Genomic DNA, 26,285 nt, shown 5'->3' on the forward strand with positions numbered 1-26,285 from the left:
GTGATCGATGCCAGGCTGGTGCTCCGTCAGAGCAGCTGAGGGCCAGGTGGCCGAGGCCAGCACACCGACCCGTCCTCTTCACGCCCACGAGGCTGCTGGGTTGGCGCCCCTGCAAGGCCCTCCCAGACGCGAAGCGTCTCCCCACCAACGACCCGACTCCCAGGGTTTGCTCCCGAACGCTCCAGCGGGTGCGGAGGGCCCGGGTGCTCCCGCGGAAGCTGGGGAGGGAGGTGGGTGCGGGCGCTGGCTTTAACAGCAGCCTCATTGAGGTTCCGCGGTTTTCAGCGTGGTCACAGCTGTGCAACCATCGCCACCTTCTACAGTCCTGCTTACCCGCTCGACGCTCCAGACCGGGGTCAGGGCCCTGAGGTCTGAGCGGGCTGGGCTGCCCAGCCCTCCTGGCCTGTCCTGGGCAGTGCCCAGCTCCCCACCCCCACCCGTCTGAGGGCCCCCCGCCCAGGCTCTCCCCAGCCCTGGGCTCGCTGGACCAGCAGCCAGTGTCCAGGAGCCGCTGGGACTCGGGCGCCTCCCACAGCGGAGAAGGGGACGCCACCAGCTCAGCTAAGGGTCTCCCGCCCCAGGTGCCTGCTGGGAAGGGGGCCTGTGGGTCCACGGTGAGCGGGACCTGGGACACAGCACCGACCAGACCTCCCAGCTCGCACACCTACCCACCCCCATGCTGGTTTAGGGCTGCCATCCCCACACCCCAACCCCTCACCCACACCCCCAATCCCTCACCCACACCCCAACCCCTCACCCACACCCCCAACCCCTCACCCACACCCCAACCCCTCACCCACACCCCCAACCCCTCACCCATACCCCCAATCCCTCACCCACACCCCAACCCCTCACCCACACCCCAACCCCTCACCCACACCCCAACCTCTCACCCACACCCCCAATCCCTCAGCCACAGGCCTCAGGGCACCAGCCAGGGCTGGGCTTCCCGCTCTGGGCCCCCCATGAGCCTAGGCCTCCTGGGAGGGTGTAGGGGGCCCCGTTGCCCTTGAACAGCAAGGTGGCCAGACCAGCGGGCAGCCTGGACACAGGGACAGACGCACCAGGGGCAGCTCACTGTCCTTTATTGCCGTCCCTGCCCCCCCTGCCGGGGGCACAGCCGAGGCCGGGCGCAGAGGACGGAGCCGGCTCGTGGGGAGAACGGGCCGCGCTGCAGCAGAGCCTGCGGGTTCTGGCTGACCCGCTGCTGGGCCTTGGGGCGCCGTCCGCAGGGAGGCCCCGAGGACCCCACTGCCCAGCTCTGCTCGGGAGGGGGCGCAGCGCGGCCAGCGAGGGACAGGCTCAGCCCAGGGACAGCAGTGGCCTCTGGGCGCTGAGTTCTGGCAAAACGAACTGTTGAAGCAACTGGGGTTGGCTGGCGCGGGAGGGGCAAGGGGCCCGGCACTCGAGCCCGTGCGCCCGTCTGCACCGCCTCGTGGTCCTGACCTAGCTGTGGGCTCAGCTCCTGTGAGCATCACGGAGGCCGCAGCCCGGGACAAGGGCGCAGCGCCCGCTGTCCCTGAGGGACGTGCTGAGGGCCCCTCGGGGCCAGGGGGCAGGGACCCCAGGAAACGGGACAGCCCAGCGCACCCCCCTCGTGTTCACTGCCCGCTGGGGAGGGGAGCGGCCCGGACGCCTGCCTCTGCGTGTGGCCGTGTGCAGGGCGGGGAGTGGGGGGGGGTGCAGCCACGGGGTGGGGGCCACGCTGCCGGAAGGGCTCTGACCAGGCAGGAGGCAGGTGGCCGCGGGGAGGAGGGGCGGGGCCGGTGCTCCCGCCCGTCAGGACGGCGCTCTGACGCCAAAGTGCCTGCGCAGCTGCTCCAGGAACACGAAGGTGAGCACGGTGTGCGGCATGAGGCGGATGCCGGCCGGCACGAGGCCCTGGGGGGACGGAGTGAAGAGCTAGGGGACCCCAGCCCCCACCCGCTGTGCCCTGACCCCCGGCACCACCATCCTCCCCACCAGTGCCACCCACGCCCCCTCTCGCCGAACCTTGTAAAAGGCCAGCGGCCCGAGCTTCGCCGTCTCCATGGTGCAGTGCAGCACGCCCTGCAGGGACGAGGGAGGCAGATGGAGGGCGCCCCTCCCACACGGAGCCCCCCTCCCACAGCCCGGCCACAGCGCCCCTCCCACACGGAGCCCCCCCTCCCACACGGAGCCCCCCTCCCACACGGAGCACCCCCTCCCACACGGAGCACCCCCTCCCACACGGAGCCCCCCTCCCACACGGAGCCCCCCTCCCACACGGAGCCCCCCTCCCACACGGAGCACCCCCTCCCACACGGAGCACCCCCTCCCACAGCCGGGCTGCAGGCCAACAGCTGCGTGCAGTGACCCGCGGCCGGACATTCAAACAGGGACAATGTGTGAGCCAAAAGGTCACGGCTGCCCGGCCGCTGCCCGGCTGACTGCTGATGTGGCAGAACCAGAGCCCTGAGGGCGGGGGGGCGAGGGGGTGAAGACACAGAGGGCGCCGTGGGCACCGTGGAGCCCAGGCCGTGCTCCTGGGTGGGCGCCGGGCCCTGCCTGTCAGCGTCAGAGACTCTGACTCAGGGGCACACGGGGCCAGGCCTGCTTGGAGGCGGCTGGGAGGGACGGGGCGGGGCAGGGAGGGGGGAGCGGGGGGGGGGAGGGCAGCTGTCGGCCACCCCCGGGCCAGGACCTGGGCGCAGGGCAGAGCCTGGCAGCCGCAGGGCAGGGACCCCCAGGCCCCCTCACCTGGTACTCGCCCTTGGAATTCATCAGGCGGGTTTTGAGCACGTCCAGGGGCTGGCACAGGACCGTGGCACACCCGCCCTGGGGAGGGGGCATGTCACCAACGGGCCTGCATGGGCGATGCCTGGGCGCCCCTCAGCCCTGCCCAGACCCCTGGGAGGCGACCCAGGGCTGCAGGGGCACTGACCACTGTAGCCTGGGCCGGGGTGCCCTCTCCTGGCCTGGCACCCCCAGTCTGAGGGGGCGTCCAGCGCCCCCGCCCCGCCCGGCACTCACGGCGATGAAGCTGGCGATGAAGTGCGTGAAGATGCCGTCCGACAGGTACCCCGTGCTCAGGACCAGCTGCTTGGCCTGATCGTAGCAGGACAGCTGTGGGGTGCAGGGAGGTCAGGGAACGCCGAGGGGGCCCACGGGGACACCACCCAGGTCACCCAGCACCCGCGGGCGTCACGGGCACGCACTGGAGCTCCTGGGCAGGTGAGACCCGGGCCGCGAGGGGCTGCCCACAGCCACCACCCGCCCGCCTGTGCCCACTTCCCAGTGCCCACCTGTGGCCCCCACTTCCTCTGTGGTCTCTGGGGGGGCTAGGCAGGACAGGGACCCCCGGAGGCTCCCCCGAGCCCCCCTTTCCCTCATAGAAGGCCTACCTGGCCCACAGTGACCAGCATCCCCCGACTGGAGGCCATGGTTGCACCCGAGAACAGCTTCCTCAGACCCTCTGCAGGGGGGAGAAGGTGGGGCACCGGCCACGTCCGTCAGGCTGCCCCAGCTCTGGACGATGCTGCCTTCCCCTCTGCCTCCTCGGGGCTCTGGGCTCCCGGTTGGGGCTGCCCAGCTCCTGCCCAGCCCCTGCCCCAGCTCCTGCCCCAGCTCCTGCCCCACCAGGGCCTGCTCCTCACCTTCACGGGCCACGCGATACAGGCCGTCCAGGGCGTGGGCGTAGCTGCCGGGACACAGAACGGAACCACGTGAGGCTCCCCCGACCACGGCTCCCTGGGGGTTCCCCAGGACGAGCCCCGAGACCCTCAAGGAAGGATGGGGGAAGCCAAGGAGCCAGGGCCTGTCCGGAGCTCAGAGCAGTCTCCTCCCTCGGGGACCTCGGCCCCAAGACCCCAGAGACCCACAGGAACACCCCTGGGCACCCGGGAGCGGCCCGCCCGGCTGATACCAGGACAGGAGGACGGGGCGCCCGGGTCCCGTCACCAGGCCCCTCCGCACGCTCTGCCCGGCTGGGGGGTGCACAACGGGCTGGCTCGGAGCCACCTTCCCCCTAAGCTGACGCCCGTGACGGGATTCACCTGGGCGTCTGTCCACAAACAGCCTCAGAGTGGACAGTGCTTAGACGTCATGAAAAACGGTGCTTTTATCACCAAAAAAATCCCAGCTCCCCACCCCTTTGAAAAGCCCAACGCAGGCTCCTAGGCCGTCCTCCGGAGAAACGTGGGCGAGGCGCCGACGGGGAGCAGACGTGACGGGCGCCCGCCATCAGCCCTGGTCCCAGACCCCCCAGGGAAGCCCCCGCGCCCTGCTCTGCTCCCCATGGCCGCTGAGTCCCAGCTGAGCCCCCGCACAGCGCCCACCGGCCACACCCAAGGGCAGAACTCGGCCCACGACTCACTTCCGGCGCTGGTTCTGGGGCAGCTTCATGTCGTTCTGCATCCTGAAACGAGGACGCGGCTCAGGGGGCGGCGGGGATCCCTCGGCTCGCCCCACAGGCTCGGCCGGACCCATCGGGGGACAGCCGAGACCCTGACCTTGGGGGCCACTGACCTGACGTTGACCATGTCGGCGGGAGTCCCCACAAAGCCTCCGATGCAACCTGGCAACAGACCAGACCCAGCACGTGACCCGGCAGTGTCCCTGCGGCCCCGCGGCCCCGCGGCCCGAGCCCCCGCGCCCCACTCACCGCTGACGGCGCCCAGCAGCACCTTCTTGTAGAAGGGCAGGGGCCCCTCGCTGCCCTTGGCCACTCGGTCCCGCACGGTCTCGTAGATGGCGAACCGAGTCAGCGAGTAGGTCATCTGGGGGGAGGGGCCGGCTCAGAGAGTGCAGGGGGCGGGGCAGGACAGGGCAGGCACACCGTGCACCCCTGACCCCCCCCCCCCCCCCGCCCAGCTGGCTGGGCATCACCCTGACCACGGGGACAACGAGCAGCCCTCCCGGCCAACAGGTGGCTGAGCCCGTTTGCCTCAGTTTCCCCACCTGTAAGTGGCAGTCTCCCGCCGGCTGTGCGGGTGGAGCAGCACACCCCACACCACCCGCCCTGCGCCCACCTGGGGGCCAGCTCCCGGCCCGGGCTCCTCCCTCCTGAGCAGCCTCACAGAGGAGGAAGCTGCTGCGATGCCCACGGGCGCCCAGCGGGCAGGAGGCACAGCACGTCCGGGCCAGCCCTCCCCTCTGCCCCGGGGGCCGCTCAGCACGTGGGCTCTGGGCCCGGACCCACGGGAGCCCGGCAGGCACCTGTCGGCACAGCGAGGCGCTCAGGCCGTTGTAAAGCGCCAGCAGGCCGTCGGAGCGCACCACCTGCAGCGCCATGCCCGTCATGCGCATCCGCACCTCCTGCTGCGTCTGCAGGTGCACCTGGGGGGCAGGGACACACCGCTGAGTCCTTTCCCGCAGCCTAAGCTGCTCCCCTCCCCCACACAACCCTGTGGCCACGGGCCACGCCTGCCACCAACCTACTGTTTACAAGTGACAACACCAGGGAACTGGCGCACCCACCAGGCATGTGAGAGTCGTCTGGGCACCTGCTGTGGGTGGGGATCAGCAGCCCCATTTTACAGACGAGGAGACTGAGGCAGGACCCAGCAGGGTGACTCCAGAGCCCCACTGTTCAGCCTAACTCACTTCTCAGGGGACAAAATTATGGGGACTCAGAAGCATGGGGACTGGGAGAGGCAGGTGGGGACTGGGAGAGGCAGAAGGGAAAGGCCGCCTCAGGCAGTCACACTCCGCAGGGCCGGCGTGGGCGGGTCACTGACCCGTGCCTCAGTTTCCCTCGTTGTGCTATGAGGATGAAGGGACTCAGTGGATACACCCTCCCCCCTCTTCAGGCTCTTCCCGGGGCCTCCGGGTAGTGGAGCAGCAAAGGTGGGGATGGAGAGGGCTTGTGCCCAGCTCAGGGACACAGCCGTGTCCTCCTGCTGCCCGAGCCAAGCTGGGCAGGACAGCAGGCACTGGGCCTGCGGTCAGGGCGGCCACGCGGGCAGCAGCTCCCGTCCAGGCAAGAAGAGGCTGAGGATCAAGTCAGGACATGAGACAGAGAAAGATCCAGGAGCTTTAAAATAATTTCCCCAATGGCCACGCTGAGAGGTAAAAACCCGGCCCGGGCCTCCTCCAAGGCCGGCCTCCACCCCTGGCACGAGGCCACCTGCTCCCGGGCAGAGGGTAGCCCTGCTCCTGTGGCACCTGCCTCCCCTGACTCATCCTGGAGGCAAACAGCACCTGGGGGCGGGTGGGAAGGGCCAGGGGCAGAGACCACGCCCCAAGGGGCCAGGCCAGGCTGCGAGGGCTCCTGGTCAGAGCCTGAGCCTCGGGGCCCCCTGTGGTGGGGGTGGGGACCTGTGTGGGCATCCAGAAAGCAAATAAACAGGGTGAGGGAGGGCTCTTCACTCCCAACCAAGAAGCACCTTCCCGCTCCCCGCCGTGCCCTCTGGTGGTCAGCGCACCCTCCAGGCCCGGGGGCTGCTGCCAGGCCAGCCAGGTCTCAGGCCCGGCAACTGGGCTGCCAGCCTCAGCTTCTGCTAACCGCAGGGCAGGGACGCCCAGGTCCCTGCTCACCTGATACTCGCCCTTGGAATTCATCAGGTGGCATTTTTACTAATTACAGGCAATCCCTTCCCTTTAGGAGAAGGGCTGCGGAAAGAAGCTTGCCCACAGGCAGGGGACGCGGGGCTGGGGGGTGGGGTGCCCGGTCAGGCGGCCCACAGGAGTCCATTCCTCCCAGGAGGCCACGTGGGCACAGACAGCTGGGGGTGGCTGGGTGGCCGGCCCTTGCCCACAGCCCCACGTGACACAGTGCCCACTCCCTGGGCGGCCTGTGGTTTGTGTCCCGGCCCTTTCTCCTTTGTTCTTTGTGGGGAGACAGGGCAGAAAACCAGCCCGTGGCTGGCCCTGGAGACAAGGAGGTTTGATCTGATTCTGCCCATAAGCGGGGCAGCACCCGTGTGTACACAGGCCCGAGGCTGCCAGGCACCCACCAGTCCAGGAGGAAGCAGCCCAAGGCGGGGGCGCCGGGGCCACATCCCTCCTTCCCCTCCCTCCGCCGGGCAGGGGGGCAGCCGGGTGCGGGCCCTGGGTGCGCGGGGACCGCCCCTCGACCGTCGTCGTCGGGCAGCACAACGTCCTCGGAGGAGCGGGGGGAACCGGCGCGGCGAGGCCGAGTGGCTGCCGAAGGTCACGGGTAGCGAAGCGCGGGGCGGGGAGGGACAGGCCTCCGGGGCCGGGACGCGGGGCGCCCACCCCCCGGGGACAGGCTGGGGCCTCCCTCCTCCCCGCTGTCGGCGGCGGGCGGGGCAGCGAGCCCGGGGGCTGCGGTCCTCGGGGCCAGGCCAGGCCGGCCGGTGCCCGCGGGTGCGGGAGCCTGGGCGGCGCGGAGCCCGGCCCCGCCGCCCGGCCGGCCGCCCTCACCTTGAGCAGGTCCAGCGGGTGCGTGCAGCAGGCGGCCCCGGACGAGGCCAAGCCCCCGAAGTACCAGCGCGACACGCGCGCCTCGGCCGCCATGCCCGCGGCAGCGCCGGTTGCCCGGCTTGACCCGACCCCGCCCGGACCCCGAGCCCGACCCCGACCCGAACCGAACCGGCCGCGCCGCCCCAGCGCCGGGTTCAAAGCGCGTCTGCCACCCGCGCCCGGCGCAGCCAATACGCCCGCGCGGCGCGGGGCGGGGCCGCATCCGGGGCGGGGCCGACGAGGCCACGCCCCTGTGTCTTAAAGGGGCCGCGGAGCCGTGGATGCCACTGCCCCGTTCTGCAGGCCGCGCGGACTTCGGAGGCTGCTGCGTGGGCCGCCCCGGTGCCCCCAGGTCCGCCCCACGCCTGGGGCACGTGGCTCTGCCAGCCCCCGCCTCCGCAGGCACCCGCCCCGCAGGTTGCGGTCCTCCCCGGACACGTGCAGTTGCAAGCAGCAGCCGACTCCCCTGGGACCAGCCTGCGGTTTCAGTAAAACTAGGGGCGAAAGGCAATTCCGAGACCAGACACCGCCTCAACCCGGACTTCCCGGCCAAGTCCGGCCTCAGGCCTCCCTCTGACCAGGCAGCCCCGGGCTGGAGTCCTGGGAGACAGACCCGGGTTCCAGCGCCAGGCTCCGGCCCCCAGGCGACCATCAGCAGGGTGCCCGCCTGTAGGCTCCCGCGCTCACCCACCCCCCAGCCAACAGTAGGAAGGGGAGGGAGGCCCAAGTCCCCAGGGCCACACTTTCAGGCAGGATCTTGGGGACCCAGGCGTTCTCTGCCGGAGCAGCCTCCAGTCTCAGAGGGGGCACAGCCAGCCAGACCCCTTCCCCAGGGCAGGACCTACGGGCTCCACCACTGCAGCCCCCAGCCCAAGGGAGAAGGGGGAGGGGCACTGGGAACCCACTCCTGGTCCCCTGAACCCGCAAAGCCTGGCCTCATGGCCTCTGGGCACCAGCCAGTCTCCAGGATGTGAGCAAACCCGCCATCTATTGGACTGAAGTGGCCACTTGGAGACTCTGGAGCCAGGTCTTCCGGAGCACCGGCGGCCTCGGACCCTGAGGTCATCCGCTGGGCAGTGAAGAGCCGGATGGTGTCCGGGGGCAGGGGGAGGGGCAGGTTGGCCACAGGCAGCTGCCTGGTCTGAAGGGGGAGGGGGGCTTGAGAAAGATGTCCGTGCGGCGGGGCTGAGCCGGCTCCTGTGCCCAGAGAGGTTGCTGGTTTGATTCCTGGTCGGGGCGTAGGGAAGGCAGCCCATGGGGTTCCTCACATTGATGCTCCTCTTCCCCCTCCTCTCTAAGCACGTCCTGGGTGTGGACTTGTTTTTAAGGATGTCAGATGCAAACTAAGTAAGCACACCCCCAGGGGCTCGCTGGGGGCGGAGGGAACCAGAGGGGAGGGGGTCTCACAGGAAGCCCCACCAAGGAGACCGAGTGGCTCTCACAGCTGATCCACAGGCTGGGAGCCGCCCTGGCCCGGAGCTCAGTTAGCGCCCTCCCCAGGCACCAGGGCTGTGGGGACCCCGGTCAGCGCACCCACAGGGTCAGCCAGTGAGTGCACAGGTGGGTGGGAGCAGCCAGTGTTCCTCCCTTAATCCGTTTTTAGCAAACAGAACCCGGGAGGCAGGGGGCGTGGCCCTGGCAGGAATCCCAGGAGAGTGAGGGGCCGGCCAAGCCCACTCCCTGCCCCACACCTGCCCCGTTCACCCTGGGATCAGCCCCGGTGAGGTGCTCGGGCCCTGACTACAAAGAAGCAAACAAGCTGATGAGCAGGGGCCTCTGAAGTGGGAGTGAGCGACCTCCGGGGGCCGGGGCTCGAGGGGTGTGAGGGCTGGACCGGGTCCTGCTGGCAGGGACCCCCAGCACTCCCTCTGGGGACCGTCCCCAAATTGGGAAGGGCTGGCGGGAGGCTCATCAGCCTGGACACTAAGAATAAAAATGCAGCCCTGGCTGGTTTGGCTCAGTGGATAGAGCATTGACCTGGGGACTGAAGGGTCCCGGGTTTGATTCCAGTCAGGGGCACATGCCTGGGTTGCGGGCTCGATCCCCAGTAGGGGGCATGCAGGAGGCAGCCCATCAATGATTCTTTCATCAATGATGTTTCTATCTCTCTCTTCCTCTCTGAAATCAATTAATAATAATAATAATAAAAGAATAAAAATGCAAAGAGCAGCATCTGAAATGCAGTTCCTGGAAAAGACCGGTCAGAATCCGGGAGGTGGGGAATGCACTAATACTGCGGGTCAGGGACAGAGAACGGCCCAGCGGGCTTCGCAGATGGATCCCAGCCCGGGGCTGACGGGCAGTGACGGGCAAGTCTGAGGACAGGGCTGCCAGCCAGGCCGGGCTCTCGGGTGGGGCCTGGGGTCTGTTCTGGGACATCTGCACTTTCTCCCGGAGCCCAGCAGGGAGGACGGAGCCACGTGGGTGGCCTGGCAGACACCGGGGTCCCTGGAACGGCCAGTGGGGGCAGGAAGCACAAGCCAGCTCCAGCTCCCTCTCAGCTGTGTCCCGTGACCTTTCCACCAGGCTGGGCAAAGAGCAGGAATGCTAATAATTCCTACTGGGATCTCACGGGGTCCTGTAAGGTGCTGTGTGGGCACCAGCGGGGAAGTCGGGACCCACAGATCCCCCTCCCAGTGCAGAGCCCACGGCCAAGGCCAGGTGGCCCCAGGGCCAGGGCCATCCCCCGGGCACAGGCCACAGGGGCCCCCAGGTCTGACACTGCTGTCCGGCCACCTGCAGGCTGCAGCACGTCCGGGGGAGCCAGGATGGTGGGCGAGACCCCCAGGACCGACTGTGAGGTCGGCTGCAGGGCACCAAGCAGGCGCAGGTGCTGGCCTCGCCTGGGGTACAGAAGGCACTTGGCCAGAGCGCCCCGACCGCAGGGCCACTCCCTTTGAGAGCTGCCACGGGAAGAAGCAGGGGCCCCATCCCCCCAGCTGTGTCCCTGGTTCCCTGGGAAAGCAGGCCGAGGGTCCCCGAGCTCAGCCCACTTCCTCCCCCCAGCCCCCCAGAGGCAGGCAGCTCAGCAGGCCCTGCCCGGCCCCAGGTGACCCAGCAGCCACTTCTGGGAGGGGGGGGGGGGCCACACCCAGAGATCTGCTGATGGAGAATCATTAACCCTGTGCGGCGGCCAGGGAAGCTCTTCGGGTCAGGGGGCAGCCTTCCCGCCTCCTTAGACCTACAAGGTCCAGTGGGAGCACAGAGGGGGGGTGGGGGGGAGCCGGTCCCCGGGCTTGGGGACCACTGGGAACGCCCACCCGGGAGCTGTCCCACCAGAGGCCGACTCCCCGACACAGCGCCCCCTCTGGTACCACAGAACTTGCAGGTCATTCTTCCAACAGGCAAAGGGGGGTGCGGGGTCCCCGAACTCAGGGGATACCGCAGCCCCTCCCTCCCACTCCGGGCCTAGGGCAGGGGAGGAAGGCTCCTGGGAGCAAGGCCCCGGCCGTCTTCACTCTGCGGCTGGCGCTCTCCAAGGGCCCAGGGCACAGCCTCACCCCTGCCGGCCGGGGCGGGAGCTGCACACCCAGCTCCTGGGGGAAGATCTGCCGCCAGCCAGGCAGGACGGTGCAGGCTGCCGGCTGCGGGGTCTCGGACCCAGGTGATCGCCTGCAGACCCCCATCCCGCTGCCCAGGACACACAAGCAGCGCGCTCGGCCCAAACCATGTATTTTCTCAGCGGCCACCAGGGGGCGCGTGGTGAACCCGGGGGCGGTCCAGTCAGGCCGGTGCCCAGGGTGCCCACAGGCAGCGCTGTGCCCTGCCCGCTCGGTAGGTCCATGCCTGTCCCGGCCCGGCTGCCGCGCAGTGGCGGGTGGATGTGGCCTTCTGCTCCGAGGAGGAGGCGCCGGGCAGCTGGGCCTGGGTGCTGGGCGGGCGGCCGGGCCTCTCCCGGGTCCCAGGGACCCCTGTCCACAGTTCTCGGGGAGCCTACTCCAGGACCACCGTGCCGCCCACCGCCTCCAGCGCGGCCTTGATCTTCTCCGCCTCGGCCTTGGCGACGTTGGCTTTGATCTCCTGGGGCAGCGACTCCACCAGCTTCTTCGCCTGCAGAGAGCCAGGTCAGAGGCCGGCCGCCTGGGCTCCCCGCCCCCCGCCCCCCGCAGGGGCCGCCCTCTCACCTGCACCAGGTTGATGCCCTGGACGTAGTTCTTGATCTCCTTGATCAGCTTCACCTTGTCCACGGGCTTCGCCTCCGTCAGGCGGACGGTGAAATGCGTCTGCTCCTTTTGCTTGGGGACGTCTTCTTCCTCCACCGCCTGGGGGGTGGGGGGGCTGGGTGAGCAAGGAGCGGGGAGCAGGCACCTTTGCTCCTGGGCTGCGGGTCCTGTGACCCCAGAGGCAAGGCCCCCGATTCTGGCAGGAGGGACGCCCAGCAGGCCGCCCTCCCACGCGGTGCCCCCCCTACCTGGTCCGCTCCTCGGTCAGACTGGGTTCCACCGCCCAGAGCTCTTCCCAGCTCTCCAGGGGCTGTGCTAAGACTGCCTCCCTCCCTGGCCCCCCAAACTCATCCTTTTATTATTTATTTATTTATTTATTATTATTATTTTTTTTAAAATATATTTTATTTATTTTTTACAGAGAGGAAGAGAGAGGGATAGAGAGCTAGAAACATCGATGAGAGAGAAACATCGACCAGCTGCCTCCTGCACACCTCTCACCGGGGATGTGCCCGCAACCAAGGCACATGCCCCTGACCGGAATCGAACCCGGGACCCTTGAGTCCGCAGGCCGACGCCCCATCCACTGAGCCAAACTGGTCAGGGCAAAACTCATCCTTTTAAAACTGTAGCTTAGGAGACAAGGCAGAGCAACCCCCAAAGTGCTTTGTGGGCGAAATGACGTTATAGAGAAGCGGTGGGTTCCAGCCCCGGCCAAGCCAGAGCCGTGTCTCAGGACCACGGACACCGGCTCAGCCCCCCCTCGCCCAGGGGCCGGCGGGGAGCCCCCGAGATGGGAGGCGTTGGGGTCGGAGTCAAGGCCAATGCCCTCTGCCTGGCCACCTGTGCTTTGGGGGGGGGGGGGGGGGCCGTGCAGGGCCCCGCGGAGCGGACAGGCCAGAAGCCTGCCTCCAGCGTAAGGGAAGGAGACACAAATGTGGCAAAACCTTCGTTATTCCTCAGGCTGGGGAGGGTGTGATTATTTCTACTTGTGGATAACTTGAGGTTTTAAAAAAGGACAAATATTGAAAAACACACACATACAAAAAAGCAACAACAAACCCCCACAGATGAGCGTGTGGCCTCACGTCTGGTTTCCTCGCCGACACCCAACCCCGTGGAGCTGCCCACCGCCTGCCCGCTCCTCTCCAGCCTGGACACACTCACGGCCTCGTGCCTGGGAATGCCTTGCTCTCTCCCTCCACTCCTCACGTCTCCTCTCCTCACGGCCTTCCTTGAAGCTGTAACCCTCCCCTCCCCCAAGCTTCTTCCCTACTTCCCCCACAGAACTTAGGAAGCCCTGCTACTCGACGTAACTTCTTTGTGTCCTTTTCCTTCCATCGGCTCCCTGTTCCCCGCCCCTGGAAACACAGTCCCCACTGGGCACACGGTCCCCAGTGGGCAGGGAGGAGGCGCAGGGAGGCTGACCAGAGCCCCGGCCGGAGGCACACAGAAGTAGGGGGGTGTTGACTGGTGCAGGACAGAGATGAGGGACAAAGAGGGAAATCGGGACGTGAGGGGAGCTGGGAACTGGGCACCAGAGGAACAGGTCTCTGCGGAGGCCAGCGCCTGGCTCACCTCGGGGGCGGCAGGGGCAGCAGCGGGCATCGCGCCACCCATGGGCATGAGCCCCACATCCTGGATCTTGAGCGTTTTCTGCAGGGACAGAGGAGAGCGGTCTCAGAAGCTGGCGGTCACACCCAAACAAGCGCAGGGACGAGCCTGGCGCAGCCTCGCACCAGGGAGCACACTTTCCACAACTGACCAACCCCCCCCCCCCCCAATACTCCAGGAGCGAGACACCAGCCCCAGACCCCGCCGCCCGGCCCGGCCGGGGTACCTTCAGGAGCTCATTGAGGTCCGAGATCTCCAGGAGCGTGAGGCTGGCGATGTCCTGGACCAGCTGCTGGATCTTGGGGGGGTACTCCTTGGGGGCGTTATCTAGGGGTGCACCGGCGAGGGCCTCTCCCCTCCGATGGCTGCTGCATCGCATCAGCCGCACGTTGCTGATGCGTGGAACCTGTTGCCTGGACCCCATTCAAACAGAGCTGTCAGCCCGGCACAAGCGGGTGACAGGCAGTCCAGGCAGGTCGGTGCCATGAACCCAGGTTCTCAGACTCCAGGGTCCACGTCGAGAGCAAGGGGCTTTCCCAGCTACTTTATATTTTATCCTCTTCACAAGCCTTAGAAACTCACATCATCATCATTATTGTTATTATTGCAGGATGTTGCCCTTAACAACTTCCTGGTTTGAATGAACCGTAGCAGCTCACGGGGAAATGCAATCACGTAAATGCATTTTGCTGCACAAAGCTTTCAGAACCCGGAGCGCCGGATGCAATGGTGGGGGTCCTACACGTTACTGGGCTGCGGGGGAAACTGAGGCCCGGGCAAAGGCGGGAACCCTTCCCATGTGATCTGAGGCCACCCTGGCACTCTCTGCGGCCCGCACGGGGGGGGGGGTTCTCCGCACGGGGGGCGGGGGGGGAGTGTCCCCGCTTCCCCTTTGGGACCCGCCGGACTTGGGTGGCCTCCCGCCCGCTGCCCCGACCTGAACCATCGGTGGCCGGCTGAGGACTCCCACTCTGCCCGCCCGGCCCTCGGCAGCCCACGGTACCTGGCGAAGCGGAGCGCGGCGCCCCTAAGCCCTAGACACGGCCCCCATAGGGGGCGAGCAGCCGCCGGCAGCATCGCTCCACCGGCGGGAAGGTCACACGAGGCTCCCAGCAGGAGGGACACTCTAGCTGCCAGAGCAGCCGAGTACACGCGCTGGGGAGGACGCTCTAGCCGCCAGGGCCGCCGAGTACACGCGCTGGGGAGGACGCTCTAGCCGCCAGGGCCGCCGAGCATATGAGCTGAGAAGGACGCTCTAGCTGTCCGGGCCGCCGAGCATACGAGCTGGGGAGGACGCTCTAGCTGTCCGGGCCGCCGAGCATACGAGCTGGGGAGGACGCTCTAGCCGCACCTCGCGCTTGCCTCCTCTCGCTCGCCGAGATTACCCAGAAGGGACCGGGGCCAAGGGAGGCCTGTGGAGGCCCCGGGTTAGCGCGGGCTCCGTCGGAGTCGGGGGCGGGCCCGGTCCGTGTAGAGCTGCGCAGTGACCCCTCGGGAGCCTCGCGTCAGCCGACCGCGGCTTCCGGCTCGTGCCGTTTGCTCGGCATCCGTGGTCACCACGCGCGGAGTGCTCGCTGGGCTCTGGCCCGCGCGGCTGCCTCTCCCGCCGGCCCGGGAGGGAAGGAGCACGTTTTGTCCTGCGGTGCAGCCGCCCCGGGAGCGAGGACGCCTCCTTCCGCGGGACCGGGCGCGCGTCCCGGGGCTGTGATAGCCCGGAGGGGGAACCGGGCGGCGGGCTAGCAGGTCCCGGGAGAAGAGGCTTTATAAGCCCTGGTTCTGTCTCCAGACACCGGACTCTGCGCCCTGCCCGCCTCCTGGTCCAGCCCCCGGACACCGGCCGCAGCGCCTGCCCGAGGGTCTTGGCGTTGCTCTTTAGTTGCAGCCAGAGGAAAGGCGGGTTCCTCTCCCGCTGCCCTGCCGATGCTTAGAGCCAGCGCGGAGCGGGCTTGTCCTGGCCCTGCCTTTGGCCTGCGCTCCGGGAGCCTCTGTGCCTATTAACTAGTCCGGCCCCTCCGAGGAGCCAGGGCTGCAGTCACTAGGAGTCTTGGGTGTTTCAGGGGCTGAACTCTGGATGCAAGCGGCGGACTCAACATTGAACATTTCCCTCCAACTACAGCTGCTGGCGTTGCAGTCGGACCGCAGCCGCGGGCCCTGTGAGCCCGTCCCAGGACTCGTGGTCAGGGGGGGGGGGAGGGACAGGCTGGCCTGCGGGGATGCCCACACCCTCCTGCCCAGCATCTTTCCCCTGAGCAGACACGTGGTTCTTGTTGAAGAGACTTTATTATGGCCGATCCATTCCGTCTACTGGGCACTGGGTGACATGACAGCTCAGAAGCAGAGAAGCTGGAGACTAGCCCCCCTTCCTGTGGGGGCCAGGAGCCCCTGCTGACAGCTCTGGGGGGTCCTAGAGGGCTCTGGGGTGGGGCAGAGGGACCTGACACCCAGGCTGGGGCTCCCCCGCCCCCCCAGGCCCGGCCATGGGGAAGCAGGTCGGAGGACAACTCCGGGACAGGAGGGTGGAGCCCGAGGGGTGAGGAGAGAAAGGCGGGCTGGGGGCAGGGCACTACATGGAGGAGGGGAGCGCGAGGAGGGGACAGGACGCTAGTCAGACGGAGGCGGCGGTCTCGGGGTGTAGTGTTACTCTGGGCAGCGCGGGCCTGGCAGGTCAGTCGAAGGAGATGAGCTGGGCTTCGCTGCCCTGCACCTGCAGCCCCTGCGCGGGCGGCTGCGGGGCCCCGGGCGGAGGCTGCTGGGGAGGGCCGCCAGCAGGTGCCATCTGGGGGCGAGAGGCCATTGGTGCTCCTCCCAGGCCCAGCTCCCCTCTACTGGCTGCTCTAGAACACCCCACCCCAGCCTTGTCCCTGTCCCCTCCAGCCCAGGGTGCAACCCCCCCTCCCTCCCTCGGCTTGTCCTGGGCTCTGAGCTTCACGCCCCAGCAGGGCCCACCCCTAGAATCCCGACAGCTGAGCTTTACGTCAAGGTGGTTTGCTCCCCCCGGACGCTGCGTGCACCCAGGGTCTGTGGGCCGAGTGGCATTCCCAGCTGGACTGCCTATCTTCCCGGGACAGCGCCCTGCAGAGGGCTCACCTGCTGGTACATGGGCTGCTGCCCCGAGATGTAGGGCTGCGGCGGGGGCGGCAGCGATGCGTCCTGGCTGGGGAGGGCGGTCATGAGGTTCTGTGGAGAAGGAAGGGAGCCCTGTAGCCAGACCAGTGGGGAGTTTCTGACTTGGAAGACCAGCTGGGGAGCCCAGGGGGGGGAAGGGGGTGGGATCAGAAGGGTTGCGCCTGGCCAGCGTGCCCCCAGCGTCTCCCCCGGGACCTGCCTGTCTGGATGCCCGCGTGGTCTCACCTGCATGGCGTAGGGCTGGTAGCCCATGGACACCGCCTGGCTCCCCATGTAGCCCACGCTGGCGGGCTGCGGGGGCTGCGAGGGCACCGTCTGTGGAGGGAAGGCCTGTGAGGAGCTGGGAGGAGGGCTGGGCTGGCGTCGCACGGGGCCTCTTGGGGAGGGAGCAGTCTCGCCCTACCTGGTAGCCCTGGGTGGGGGTGGGCTGGTAGGAGGAGTAGGCTGGGCTGGCGGCGGGTCCCGCTGGGCCCTGGGGGGCCGTCTGTGCGCCAGTGACCCCTGCTGGGTACATGTAGGTGCTCACCACGCTGGGATCTGGAGGAAGAGGAGGGAGGGGGAGACCCCGGAGTTGGGGAGCATTTTTCTGAATTTTCCTTTTGGTTGTGAGACTTGGAACCAAGTTCATGTTTTGCCTTCTCACCAAAGGGAAGTAAGGACATCAACGCAGATGGGAGGGGCCCCCAGCGAGGAGTGGTCAGGAATGAACCCCACTGTGTCCCAGCTGGGTAAGGACACTGCAGGGCGGGCAGCTCCGCCTCCACCTCCTGAACCCAGAGCCGGGTCAGGACGGCAAACAGCCTGGCACAGGCCTGGGCTGGCATTCCTGAGACTCCTTTCTGAATCCTGGGACCCAACAAGTCAGTCAGCACAGGGGACGGGTGGGGGCGGGGGATGAAAGGGGGAAGCCAGAGCCTCCAGACAGGAAGGTGTCAGAGTGAACGCACTTTAGTGTGCGCAGTAGAGGCGTGTGCATGTGCGTACAGAGAGCAAATGTGGTAGAACATTATTAACATTTGGGGAATCTCTTTGCACCATTCATTCTCTTAGCTATTCTGTAAAACAGGCCAAAATAAAAACGAAACAAAAAAGTAATGGTCTGGGGCTCATGTTGGCTGTTCGGCTCGTCCGCCCACCCAGTTACCTGCTCCGGCCCCGGGCATGCTGGGATAGGGGCTGCCGGCGGCCGTGGCCGGCTGACTCATGTACACGGTGTGCATGGGGGAGCCCTCCACCGAGCCTGCCGGGCTGTAGGTCCCTGGGAAGCTTGTGGGGCCAGAGGGCTGGTACAGCACGCCACCCGCCGTGGGCATGGCCTGGAGCTGGGGACAGAGAGACGGCTGTCAAGGGGCTCCGGGCGGCTGCAGGGCAGCAGGAGCGGGAGGGGCAGGGCGCCTGCCTGGGCGTAGGGAAGGGAGAAGGCGGGCATCTGGGCGCGCATCTGGATGGTCTGCTTCTGCTGCTCCAGGCGCAGCTGCCGCTCCTTCTCCTGCTCCTGCAGGCGCTGGATGGCCAGCTGCCTCTGCACCTCCAGGTACTCCTGCGGGCACAGAAGCCGTCAGCACCGGTCATGCCGGTGCCCACAGCCCGGCCCAGGCCGCCCTCCGCACCTGCTTCTTCTGCCGCATGATCTCCAGCTTCTGGGCCAGCTGGATCTGGCGCTGGCGCTCCGCCTCCTCGGCCGCCCGGCGCAGCTTCTCGCGGTGCTCCTCCCGCAAGGCGCTCAGCGCCCCCCGGGCGTCTCGGATCTGCGCCAGCTTGTCCTGCAGCCCCTCGTAGTACACTGCAGGGGGCAGAGGGGCGTGGCTGGGGGATGCCTCCTTCAGCTGCCGGTCCCATGCTTGGTGGGCTATTTCCCGTCACTGGGACCACCCCCCGGAGCCCAGGAGCCGCGCTGCCCAGCGCCCAGCGCCCACCGCCCGGCAGCGTGGAGGCGGGGACGCACGCCGGCGCTCGTCCAGCTGGTTGAGCAGCTCCAGCAGCTGGGGGTGCATGCTGTTGATGGACTGGAAGAGGGACAGCACGGCCGAGTCGTTGGTGATGCTGCGGCCGCGCACGTGGTTGCTCTTCATGCGGTTGACGAAGGTGCTGACGGCGTTCTGCAGGGCCTTCAGGAACTGCGCGTGGCTCTCCTCCGACTCCCCGTTCTGGAACTGCTGCTGGGGACGGGCACACTGTGGGGTCCCCGGGCTCCCGAGTCAGGATCTGCCTCCGTGGGCAGGGCCTCTGCCCGGGCCTCAGCAGTCCCGCCTGCACCAGCCCCTGACCCGAGGCAAGCACCTCAGGCTCCGGTCTGTCGATGAGGACAGAGCCGGCTGCAGCCCCGTGGCCGCCCACAAGCACCCCCCGCCAGGTGACCCGGACGGGCCTCCTCTGCGAAGGCCTGGCATCTACTCCAGTGGCAACAAGGCCGGAGCCCCAGGACCGACAGCTGGGCGGCCTGGGCACTGGTCTGCCGGGTAGGCAGCCAGCCCAGCCGCCTCCAGTCACTGGGCAGCGGCGCCGAGGCAGCGGGGCCTGCGCTCTGCACCCAGAGGCTGTTCCGTGGCCCGAGGAGGGCGCTTACCTCGCTGAAGAGGCCCCCGGAGGAGGTCAGGGGCTGAGGGTCCGTCTCTGGGAGGGCAGTCTGGAAGACACCAGAGGGTGAGCGGCCGGCCAGTCCCCGGGGCCCTCCCAGCGGCACTGAGCGCGGCCTCACCTCCACCGCGGCCGCAGGGGCTGCGTGCGCCTCCACGGGCTGGGCGGCGGGCTCCGCCTGGGGCGCGGGGGCGGAGGGCGTGGGGCTCTTCCGAGCCTCCTCCTGCTTCTTCTCCCAGTAGTTCCGGTTGAGGTACCGGGCGAGCTGCGGGGGCAACGGGAGGTCATCCAGGGCCAGGGCTCAGGAGGGGAGCCCCGTGCACAGGACACTCACCTCGGGGTCCATGTCCTCAGCCAGCGGCGCTGACGAGTTCTGGGGAGAGAGGGGAGGGGCCGAGGGTCACTGGCCACAGCACAGCACCCCCACAGCCGTCACTCAGGGGCCCGATGAGCCCAAGGGGCTCCATAACAGCTGACAAGATGCAAGGGAGCACCTGCCCACCCCCCCACCAACCGTACGACTGGTCCCCGATGGGCAGACGGCAGGGCTACTCTCAGCCTGGGCCTGGCTGGCCCCACCCCTCGTCACTGAGGACTCGGCCGCCCCCACAGAAAGTTAGTCCCGTCCTGGCCAAGCTGAGGCTAGAAAGGGCAGCCACCTAGGCTCCCGCCTGCTCCCGCCTGGGACAGGCGGACAGCACGGGCCTCGGCACCCGCACACCGGGGACGGGGCCTCCCTCCTGGTCCCACCAGGAACTTCAAGCCCAACTGAGAGGCGTGGAAGAGCCGGGGCTCTCACCAGTGGGGCTCCCTGCCTTCCCAGGTTCTCCCCCTCGGGGGACCCCTGGCCGGGAGCTGAAAGCAGGGATGGGAGGGCGGGGAGGCCAGGGGATAAGGCGCCATCCTTCTGGGCAGCCCCCCGCTTCCTCCCACGGGGAGCAGTCCAGCAGTGTGTGGCCACGGGGGGCGCAGGGGACTCACCACAGGTGACGCGTACAGGCTGCTGGCGGGGGGTGCGGATGAGGTCACAGGCGTGGGCTCCGCCTTGGGGTACGCTGTGTACCCCGACTTCTGTCTCTGCGGGAGAACCAGGAAGAGTGTGTCCCGCAGGGAGCACGGGCATAGCAGGCCCAGCCTCCATACTCAGCCCTCCCCAAACATTTAGGGGTGCTCCCCCAGCACCCCAGCTCGGTGCAGCCTCGGTTCCCCCTCCCCACTCACCATCCTCTCCTTCTCCTCGGCCTCCGACTGGGACAGCGCCAGGGCCAGCTGCAGCTCCTCCTCCTCCTGCAGGGCCGTCTCGTCCCGCTTGGGGGGCAGCTGGGGGCAGACAGGCTGGTGAGCGGGGCCGGGGAGAGGGGCCCGGGGAGGAGGGCTGGGGGCGGGCCGCGCGGGCGTACCTGGGACTGCTGCGACAGGGGGCTGGTCAGGTACTCCGGGGGCAGCTCCGTCGTAGGGGGGGCCTTGCCATCCGCTTTCCTGGACAACAGGGTGCTGTGGGGACCGGGCACCGCACCGGCCCCCAAGGATTCCCCAGCGTCACCACAGTGATCACCGTGGTCACAGCTGCACCCCAGAGAAAAACTGAACCTCAGACTAGCGGGCGCTTCCAGGCAGGGGACCCTGGTGAGTCATCGGCCTGAGCCACACAGCCTGTCTCCAGGAAGTGAGGCTCAGACACCGCCTGGGACAGACAGGCGGACAGCACGGGCCTCTGCACCCACACACTGGGGACACGGCCTCCCTCCTGGTCCCACCACGAACCACGAGGGACCTCAAGCCCAAACTGAGGGCCACGCGGCAAGGGCCTGGACGCGTCGGGAAAGACAGAGGGGACGCCGGGGAGCGGAGAAGAACAGGCCGACATCACTGGGACACGCGGGACCAACAAGGTGCAGAGGGCACGTCAGCGCCGTGCGTGGGCTCCGGAACAGAGCGCTCCTCTTCTGGGGCACGCACACGAAGGTCCAGGACCAAACACGTGTGTGAACACACATGCAGAGGGAGCCCCCATCAAGGTCAACACCAAGGGACCAGGCAGAGGGCACCCCTCACCTGTCACGCCCCTGTCTTTCCTGGAAGTTTTACTTCCAAAGTAAACAGTTAAGAGGCAGCAAACTCCAGCAACGGGCTGGCAGCCCCAGGCCCTGGGTGCCCGCCTGGCTCCGCCCTGTGTCCGGGCGGCTGAGGCTGGAAGGGGGCAGGGCCGGCCTCTGCCAGGCCTCGCTTGGCGAACAGAAGCCGGGCTGCGGGGAGCGCGGGCAGCAGGCGGCGCCGGGGACTCACTTGTTGAGCTGCTCGTAGCAGGGCTCGCACACACGCACCTCCTTCTCGATGCCGAACTTGGGGATGGTAGAGTACCGGGAGGAGCACTTGCCGCAGAAGATCTGGCCGCAGGCCCGGCAGTGGTGCTGTGACAGGGCGGTGGCGGCTGCAGGACGGGCCACTGCCCCACTCGCCACTCCACCCAGCAGCACCCACCGAAAGCTGCCAGCTGGCCTCCCGGGGGGGGGGGGGGGGGGGGGAGGCAGGCCCTCCTGACGGTGCGCTCACCTTGCGGGTCACCACCCCGAACTGCACCCTGCAGCGGTGGCACTCCTCGGCGTCCACCCAGTCGGGGGCCTGTGGGCGGCAGAGTCAGGACAGCCCCGCCCGCCGTCTGCTCCCGCTCCGCCGAGGCCCGGCCGGGAGGAGCCCTCTCCAGAGGACTTTTCCTCCTGAGGCCGGACACCAGGCGCAGTGGCCTCGGGGACAGGCCAGTGCCATTTAACCGCGAGCCCGCCAGCCACAGCCTGCTCACTCCACTGGGCAACGCTGGGTGCCTCGCTTTCAACGCAGACAGCGGCTCACGGCGGCCCAGGCTCCCAGCAGGCCTGTGCCCAGCCCCCTCCGCCCCAGAGCAGCCCTCCCCTCGCCCGGCACCAGACTCACCCTCTCCGCAGCGAACATGGCATCGCTCTCCTTGAACTCCGGGAAGACGTGTCCTGGAGAAGAAAGGCTGCAGTCACCACCGGCCGCCAGGTGCACGAGGCCCCAGGCTCGCCTGTCCCCCAGCCTGCCCTGCCCTGCCCGCTTAGGACCACGACCGAGGCTCAGCACCTGTCTCCACAGGCCTCCCTGCCCGTGTGTGCTGCTTGGCCCCACCCCGGCCCCAATGGGGCTGAAGTCTGGAAAGGCAGGGGCTCGCGTGCCTGGAGCTGGGCTGACCCATGCATCACCTTGGGGATACCCGCTCCGTGTGCCACTGCTGGTTTGGGTGGGTGCTGTCCCCGCCCGCCCAGAATGAACACAGCCCTCAGGTCACCCGATGCGGGCACTGTCCCCGCTGACTCACCCTCCACCTTCATGATCTGGTAGGTGTCCTGGACCACCTTGTACTTGGGCTCGTTCCGGAAGGCGTGCGCCCAGGCCTGGATCAGGTACAGGATCTTGTTTCGGACGTTGACTTCCACCTGCCTCTGCAGAGGAGGAAGGCGTGAGGAGGGACACGCACAGGCAGGAGTAAGGAGTGTCAGCGTGGCCAAGCGGTTGGGAGGACCCACTGCTCGGGCAGAGGTGGGCAGGTCCCCGGGTGAGGCGCAGGGGCCACCCTCTCCCCAGGGCCATCTGCCCTCCATGGAACCCCAACCCTGAGGAGAACCCCTTGCATCTGTCCACCCACGGGGCCTGCACAGTAACCCCAGATCCCGTAACAAGACCGGCCTGGGAACCCCTCAGCCTGTACCCTGCCTGACGCTGGGCCCTCCTTCCAGTTACAGCCAGGCCCACCGGGCACCCTCTCCACCAGCTGGAGCACCCAGCTACACTCCTAGCACCTCGGGCGCCACCCACCCCGGCCGCCCAGGGTGGGCCTTTCCTGTGATCTGTGAGCACTCGGTGGAGGCCCTCTATCTCCACGGGGGCCTAACGGCCTTAGGCCATGATCTGCCGAACTCCTCCCCCTCTTCCCAATGGGCTCTCGGCCCCATGGGCCCAAGGCACCGGCAGGACGAGGAAACCATTGGAGCCTGGGGCTGCGCTCCTCAGAGCACCCAGGCAGCCTCAACTCCGTGGGTGCCCTTTCACCCCAAAGAATGTCTGCCCCACCCAGCTCTGCATCACACAGCCTCGGGGTCACTGCCCACGTCACAATCCCTGCAGGGGCAGCGCAGGCCCGGGGGCTGCGGGCCGGGCCCCTCTGGACCGTGTTTCGGGCTCAGCAGGACTTTCCCTCCTCTGCCAAAGGAGGGCATCGCCCCTCCCCCCTCCAAAACACATTAGCCCACGTGCACCCCGCTCAGAGTAGCCGGGGCGCCCAGCTGCCCTCGGGGCTCCCCCGGCCTCTGCTCACACACACGCAGCTCCTCCCTCCACCTCCCCCCTCAGTGAGTGCCGTGACTACAGCCCCGAGTGTCAGTGTGAGGTGGGGCAGGTGAGGCCCCTGCGCCCAGACATCACCGGGTGAGACCGGCCTGGCGCAGGGACCACCCACACTCACCCCGTGGCCTCTGCCACACCTGGAGCTGCTCCTGCCACAGGTGCCAGCAACACCCACACAGCAAAGGCCTGGCAGCGGGCGACACCCCCTCTCCCCCCCGGCTCCCGAGGAGCGCTCACCTTCAGCAGCTCCTTCAGCTCCTCCATGGTCTGCTTGTTGGCCACCTCGTCGTGGACCGTCTGGCCACAGTTCTTCACCACGGACTCCATGACCTGCAGACCCCGAGGAGGGGAAGGGACAGGCTGCTGGTCAGCGCAGGGACCGCTCCTGGACGGCCCACCTCCTGCAGAGGCCGCTCTCCACAGGCTCTCGGGCTCCCAGCCCGTCAGGAGTGCCCCGGAGCCTGCGCAGCCCGGGCTCCACCCAACCCCGCGGGCCATCACCACAACCGAGGCTGGAGCCACCCTCCCTGCCCGAAGCGTGTCAGTGTCAGGTGGGGCAGGGGAGGCCCGGCCCCGGCCCCGGCCCGGCTCTGCAGGGCTGCTCACACCTGCCTCCCGCCCGATGCCTGCACTGTGCTGGCGCTGCCCGGGCGGTGGGAAGGCCGCGGGCCACTCCCCTGCCACCCTGACCGCTCGGGACGGGGCCCTGAGGGGGGGGTGCAGGCGTCCAGTCACCTCTAGGGCATACAGGGCCACGTGGGGGTTCTTGTCACTGACTTTCTTCTTGATGGAACTCACAGCATATTTTGCCCTAAAAGGAAAGGGTGTTGGTAGGAGCGCAGAGAGACGGGAGAAAGAAAACCGTCTCAGCAACTAAGACGAGAGCAGCCCAGCTGCCGTCTGGCCCTCGAGGCCCCCAAGCTGGACGGAGAGTCCTCTGGCTGCACCCAGATCTCAAACACCCCAGCGCCCGGACCACGCAGCTCCGCCAAGGCTGCGGGGCCCTGAGGGCAGTGGGCACAAGTGTCCTCTCACTTACTGCGTGTCCCCCTGGCGGATCAGGTCACAGATCTGCAGGATGGACTCCCAGTCGGTCTCCAGCAGAAGCTGGCTGGTCGCCTTGTCTAAGACAGAAACGTACCATTATGGGGGCTCCTCCTGCTGGGATTGCCTAGGGGGCCCCCGGCTCAGCAACAGGGAGGAGCTGCCTCCATCCCATTTTAAACACTTGGACGCAATGGAAAACCCCCTGAGAATCCTCCCGGCGCAGTGGTAACTGTGAGTGCTGGCCTGACCTAATGAGGCAAACAGCCTGGAAAAGAACCACGAGCCGGGCCAGCGTGGCTCAGTGGCTCAGCGCCGACCTATGAACTAGGAGGTCAGGGCTCAATCCCACAACCTGGGCAGCAGGTAAATGACTTTTCTCTCGTCATTGATGTCTCTATCTCTCTCCCTTTCCCTTCTTCTCTGAAGACAATGAAAATGTTAAAAAATATATAACAACAGAGAAACCCTGCTGTGTGCTGGTCACAAGCCTCTTCCCAACGCTCTGCATGAACTCACTTCTTGCACAGCCTTACCAGTCAGTGATGGCGAACCTATGACACGCGTGTCAGCACTGACACGCGTAGCCATTTCTGATGACACGCGGCCTTTGCGAAATAATGTTTTTTCCTCAAAGTGACACACTACCCGAGTTATGCTCAGTTTTTTGGCGAAGTTTGACACGCCAAGCTCAAAAGGTTGCCCGTCACTGAGCTAGGTCCTACTTCCACCCCCTTGCAGATAAACTGCAGCAGAGAGGGGAGGTCACTGCCAGGGGTCACACAGCTTGCTGGGGACACAGCCAGGACTTGACACTAATGCTGGCTGACTCGCATCCCTGAGCCCCCGTTGAGGGGAAGGGACAGGCTGCTGACAGTTTGACCTCGTTGGTGGGATTTGCGCTGGGGCCAGGCTTCGGAGAGGCCCCTGGACGCCTGTCCTCTGCTTCAAAGGACTGACCTCCGAGGATTCTCCAACGAATCCCTCCCTCCCTCTCTCCATCACGTGCAAGGCTCCAGCCCTGCTGGCACCCTCTTCCCTGGAGACCGCGAATAACCTAGCAAGGCCTGGCCACCTCCACGTTGATCTGCTGGTAACTTCTGGATTGATCCTCGAAAGGCTGAGCCACCCCAGGTGGCTGGGTCCCTCGCCTGCACCTCCCAACACCAAGAATGATGCCTGGCCCGAGGGTGGGCTCGGACTGACCAGTGGAGACCCAGAGCGCCTGTCCCGAGCCGGCACACGCCGTTTCATCCGAGGGAGGGGGGCTTGCCCAGGAACATCCTTTTCCTTCCTAAAACGTGTGACCTCCAGGAGGCTCAGAAAGGATGGGCCACAGCCCCCGACAGACGGGGAAACGCCTTCCCGAACCACCCGAGCCATTGGGGACAGGGGGGCTGGCCTGGTCCGCAGGGAAGCAGGCCTCAGAGGAGCGTGGCAGGTCCCAGAAAGGTGTCCTCTTTTGGGGGTGCTCATGTTTGGGTCAAGAGCCCTAACCACACGCAACCTAGGCTTTTTGCGGGGAGGACGTCCACTGAGATTTGCTATTCGGTCGAGTCACCCATCTTGATGACTCAGAATCTCGAGCTCGCTCGGTCAGGCGCCCGTGGTCGGCTCCGGGAGACCTGCCGGCTCCGGGCCCGGCTCCTCCGCGGACCCTCAGCCGCCCGGCCAGCGCCCGCGCCTGGCACTGCCAACCCCCGCTCGCGGCGCGCCCACCCAGGGCCCGGGCCGCGCGGCGGCCGCTCCGCTCGGATCCGCTCGGGGCCGCGGGCCGGCGGGGAGGGGCAGGGGCCGCGTTACCTAGGAGACGCTCGAAGGTGCCGCTGCCGCGCCCCATGGCGACCCGGACCCGACCCGACGCCGAGGCCTCCTTTGCTGCGAGCCAGCGCGTCCCCGACTTCCGCTTCCGCCTTCCCCCGCGGGCGCGCGCACGTACACGTCGCCCTCCTCCATCCGCGAGGGGGCGGCCTTTGCGCTCGCTCCAGACTCTGCGCGCCGATTGGGCCGCGGCTGCTG

At 67.5% G+C, this 26,285-nt stretch overlaps 3 protein-coding genes across 6 annotated transcripts; all 3 read right to left on the reverse strand.

The window, feature by feature from the left end:
- Nucleotides 1–937: 937 nt before the first annotated feature.
- SLC25A10 (solute carrier family 25 member 10) lies at nucleotides 938–7,555 on the reverse strand. The gene is made up of 11 exons (XM_079797608.1): nucleotides 7,345–7,555; nucleotides 5,176–5,295; nucleotides 4,622–4,736; nucleotides 4,486–4,534; nucleotides 4,334–4,375; nucleotides 3,615–3,658; nucleotides 3,363–3,433; nucleotides 2,992–3,084; nucleotides 2,719–2,796; nucleotides 1,993–2,049; nucleotides 938–1,881 (listed from the first exon to the last, which is right to left on the reverse strand). Exons 1-11 carry the CDS (start codon nucleotides 7,435–7,437, stop codon nucleotides 1,780–1,782), a joined length of 864 nt encoding a protein of 287 aa, XP_079653734.1. The 5' UTR covers nucleotides 7,438–7,555; the 3' UTR covers nucleotides 938–1,779.
- Nucleotides 7,556–10,864: 3,309 nt separating this feature from the next.
- On the reverse strand, nucleotides 10,865–14,328 carry MRPL12 (mitochondrial ribosomal protein L12). Its single transcript, XM_079797615.1, has 5 exons — nucleotides 14,164–14,328; nucleotides 13,387–13,573; nucleotides 13,125–13,202; nucleotides 11,508–11,645; nucleotides 10,865–11,433 (listed from the first exon to the last, which is right to left on the reverse strand). The coding sequence occupies exons 1-5, from the start codon at nucleotides 14,235–14,237 to the stop codon at nucleotides 11,317–11,319; spliced, it is 594 nt and encodes a 197-aa protein (XP_079653741.1). The 5' UTR covers nucleotides 14,238–14,328; the 3' UTR covers nucleotides 10,865–11,316.
- A 1,359-nt stretch (nucleotides 14,329–15,687) lies between these two features.
- Nucleotides 15,688–26,216, reverse strand: HGS (hepatocyte growth factor-regulated tyrosine kinase substrate). Of its 4 annotated transcripts, none has more exons than XM_079797554.1 (22): nucleotides 26,070–26,216; nucleotides 24,262–24,346; nucleotides 23,958–24,033; nucleotides 23,460–23,552; nucleotides 22,198–22,321; nucleotides 21,795–21,847; nucleotides 21,417–21,485; nucleotides 21,150–21,274; nucleotides 20,264–20,342; nucleotides 20,085–20,183; nucleotides 19,845–19,940; nucleotides 19,198–19,236; nucleotides 18,985–19,128; nucleotides 18,853–18,912; nucleotides 18,232–18,442; nucleotides 17,897–18,069; nucleotides 17,686–17,826; nucleotides 17,431–17,608; nucleotides 16,690–16,823; nucleotides 16,512–16,601; nucleotides 16,248–16,337; nucleotides 15,688–15,936 (listed from the first exon to the last, which is right to left on the reverse strand). In XM_079797554.1, exons 1-22 carry the CDS (start codon nucleotides 26,104–26,106, stop codon nucleotides 15,826–15,828), a joined length of 2,307 nt encoding a protein of 768 aa, XP_079653680.1. In that variant the 5' UTR covers nucleotides 26,107–26,216; the 3' UTR covers nucleotides 15,688–15,825. The 4 variants fall into 4 exon arrangements, with proteins under 4 accessions (XP_079653680.1, XP_079653679.1, XP_079653681.1 ...); XM_079797553.1 differs by having other exon boundaries at nucleotides 18,232–18,445; XM_079797555.1 differs by having other exon boundaries at nucleotides 16,690–16,787; nucleotides 18,232–18,460.
- Nucleotides 26,217–26,285: the final 69 nt, after the last annotated feature.

The sequence above is a fragment of the Cnephaeus nilssonii genome (assembly GCF_951640355.1).
Source record: "Cnephaeus nilssonii genome assembly, chromosome: 19".
Lineage (NCBI taxonomy): Eukaryota > Metazoa > Chordata > Mammalia > Chiroptera > Vespertilionidae > Cnephaeus > Cnephaeus nilssonii.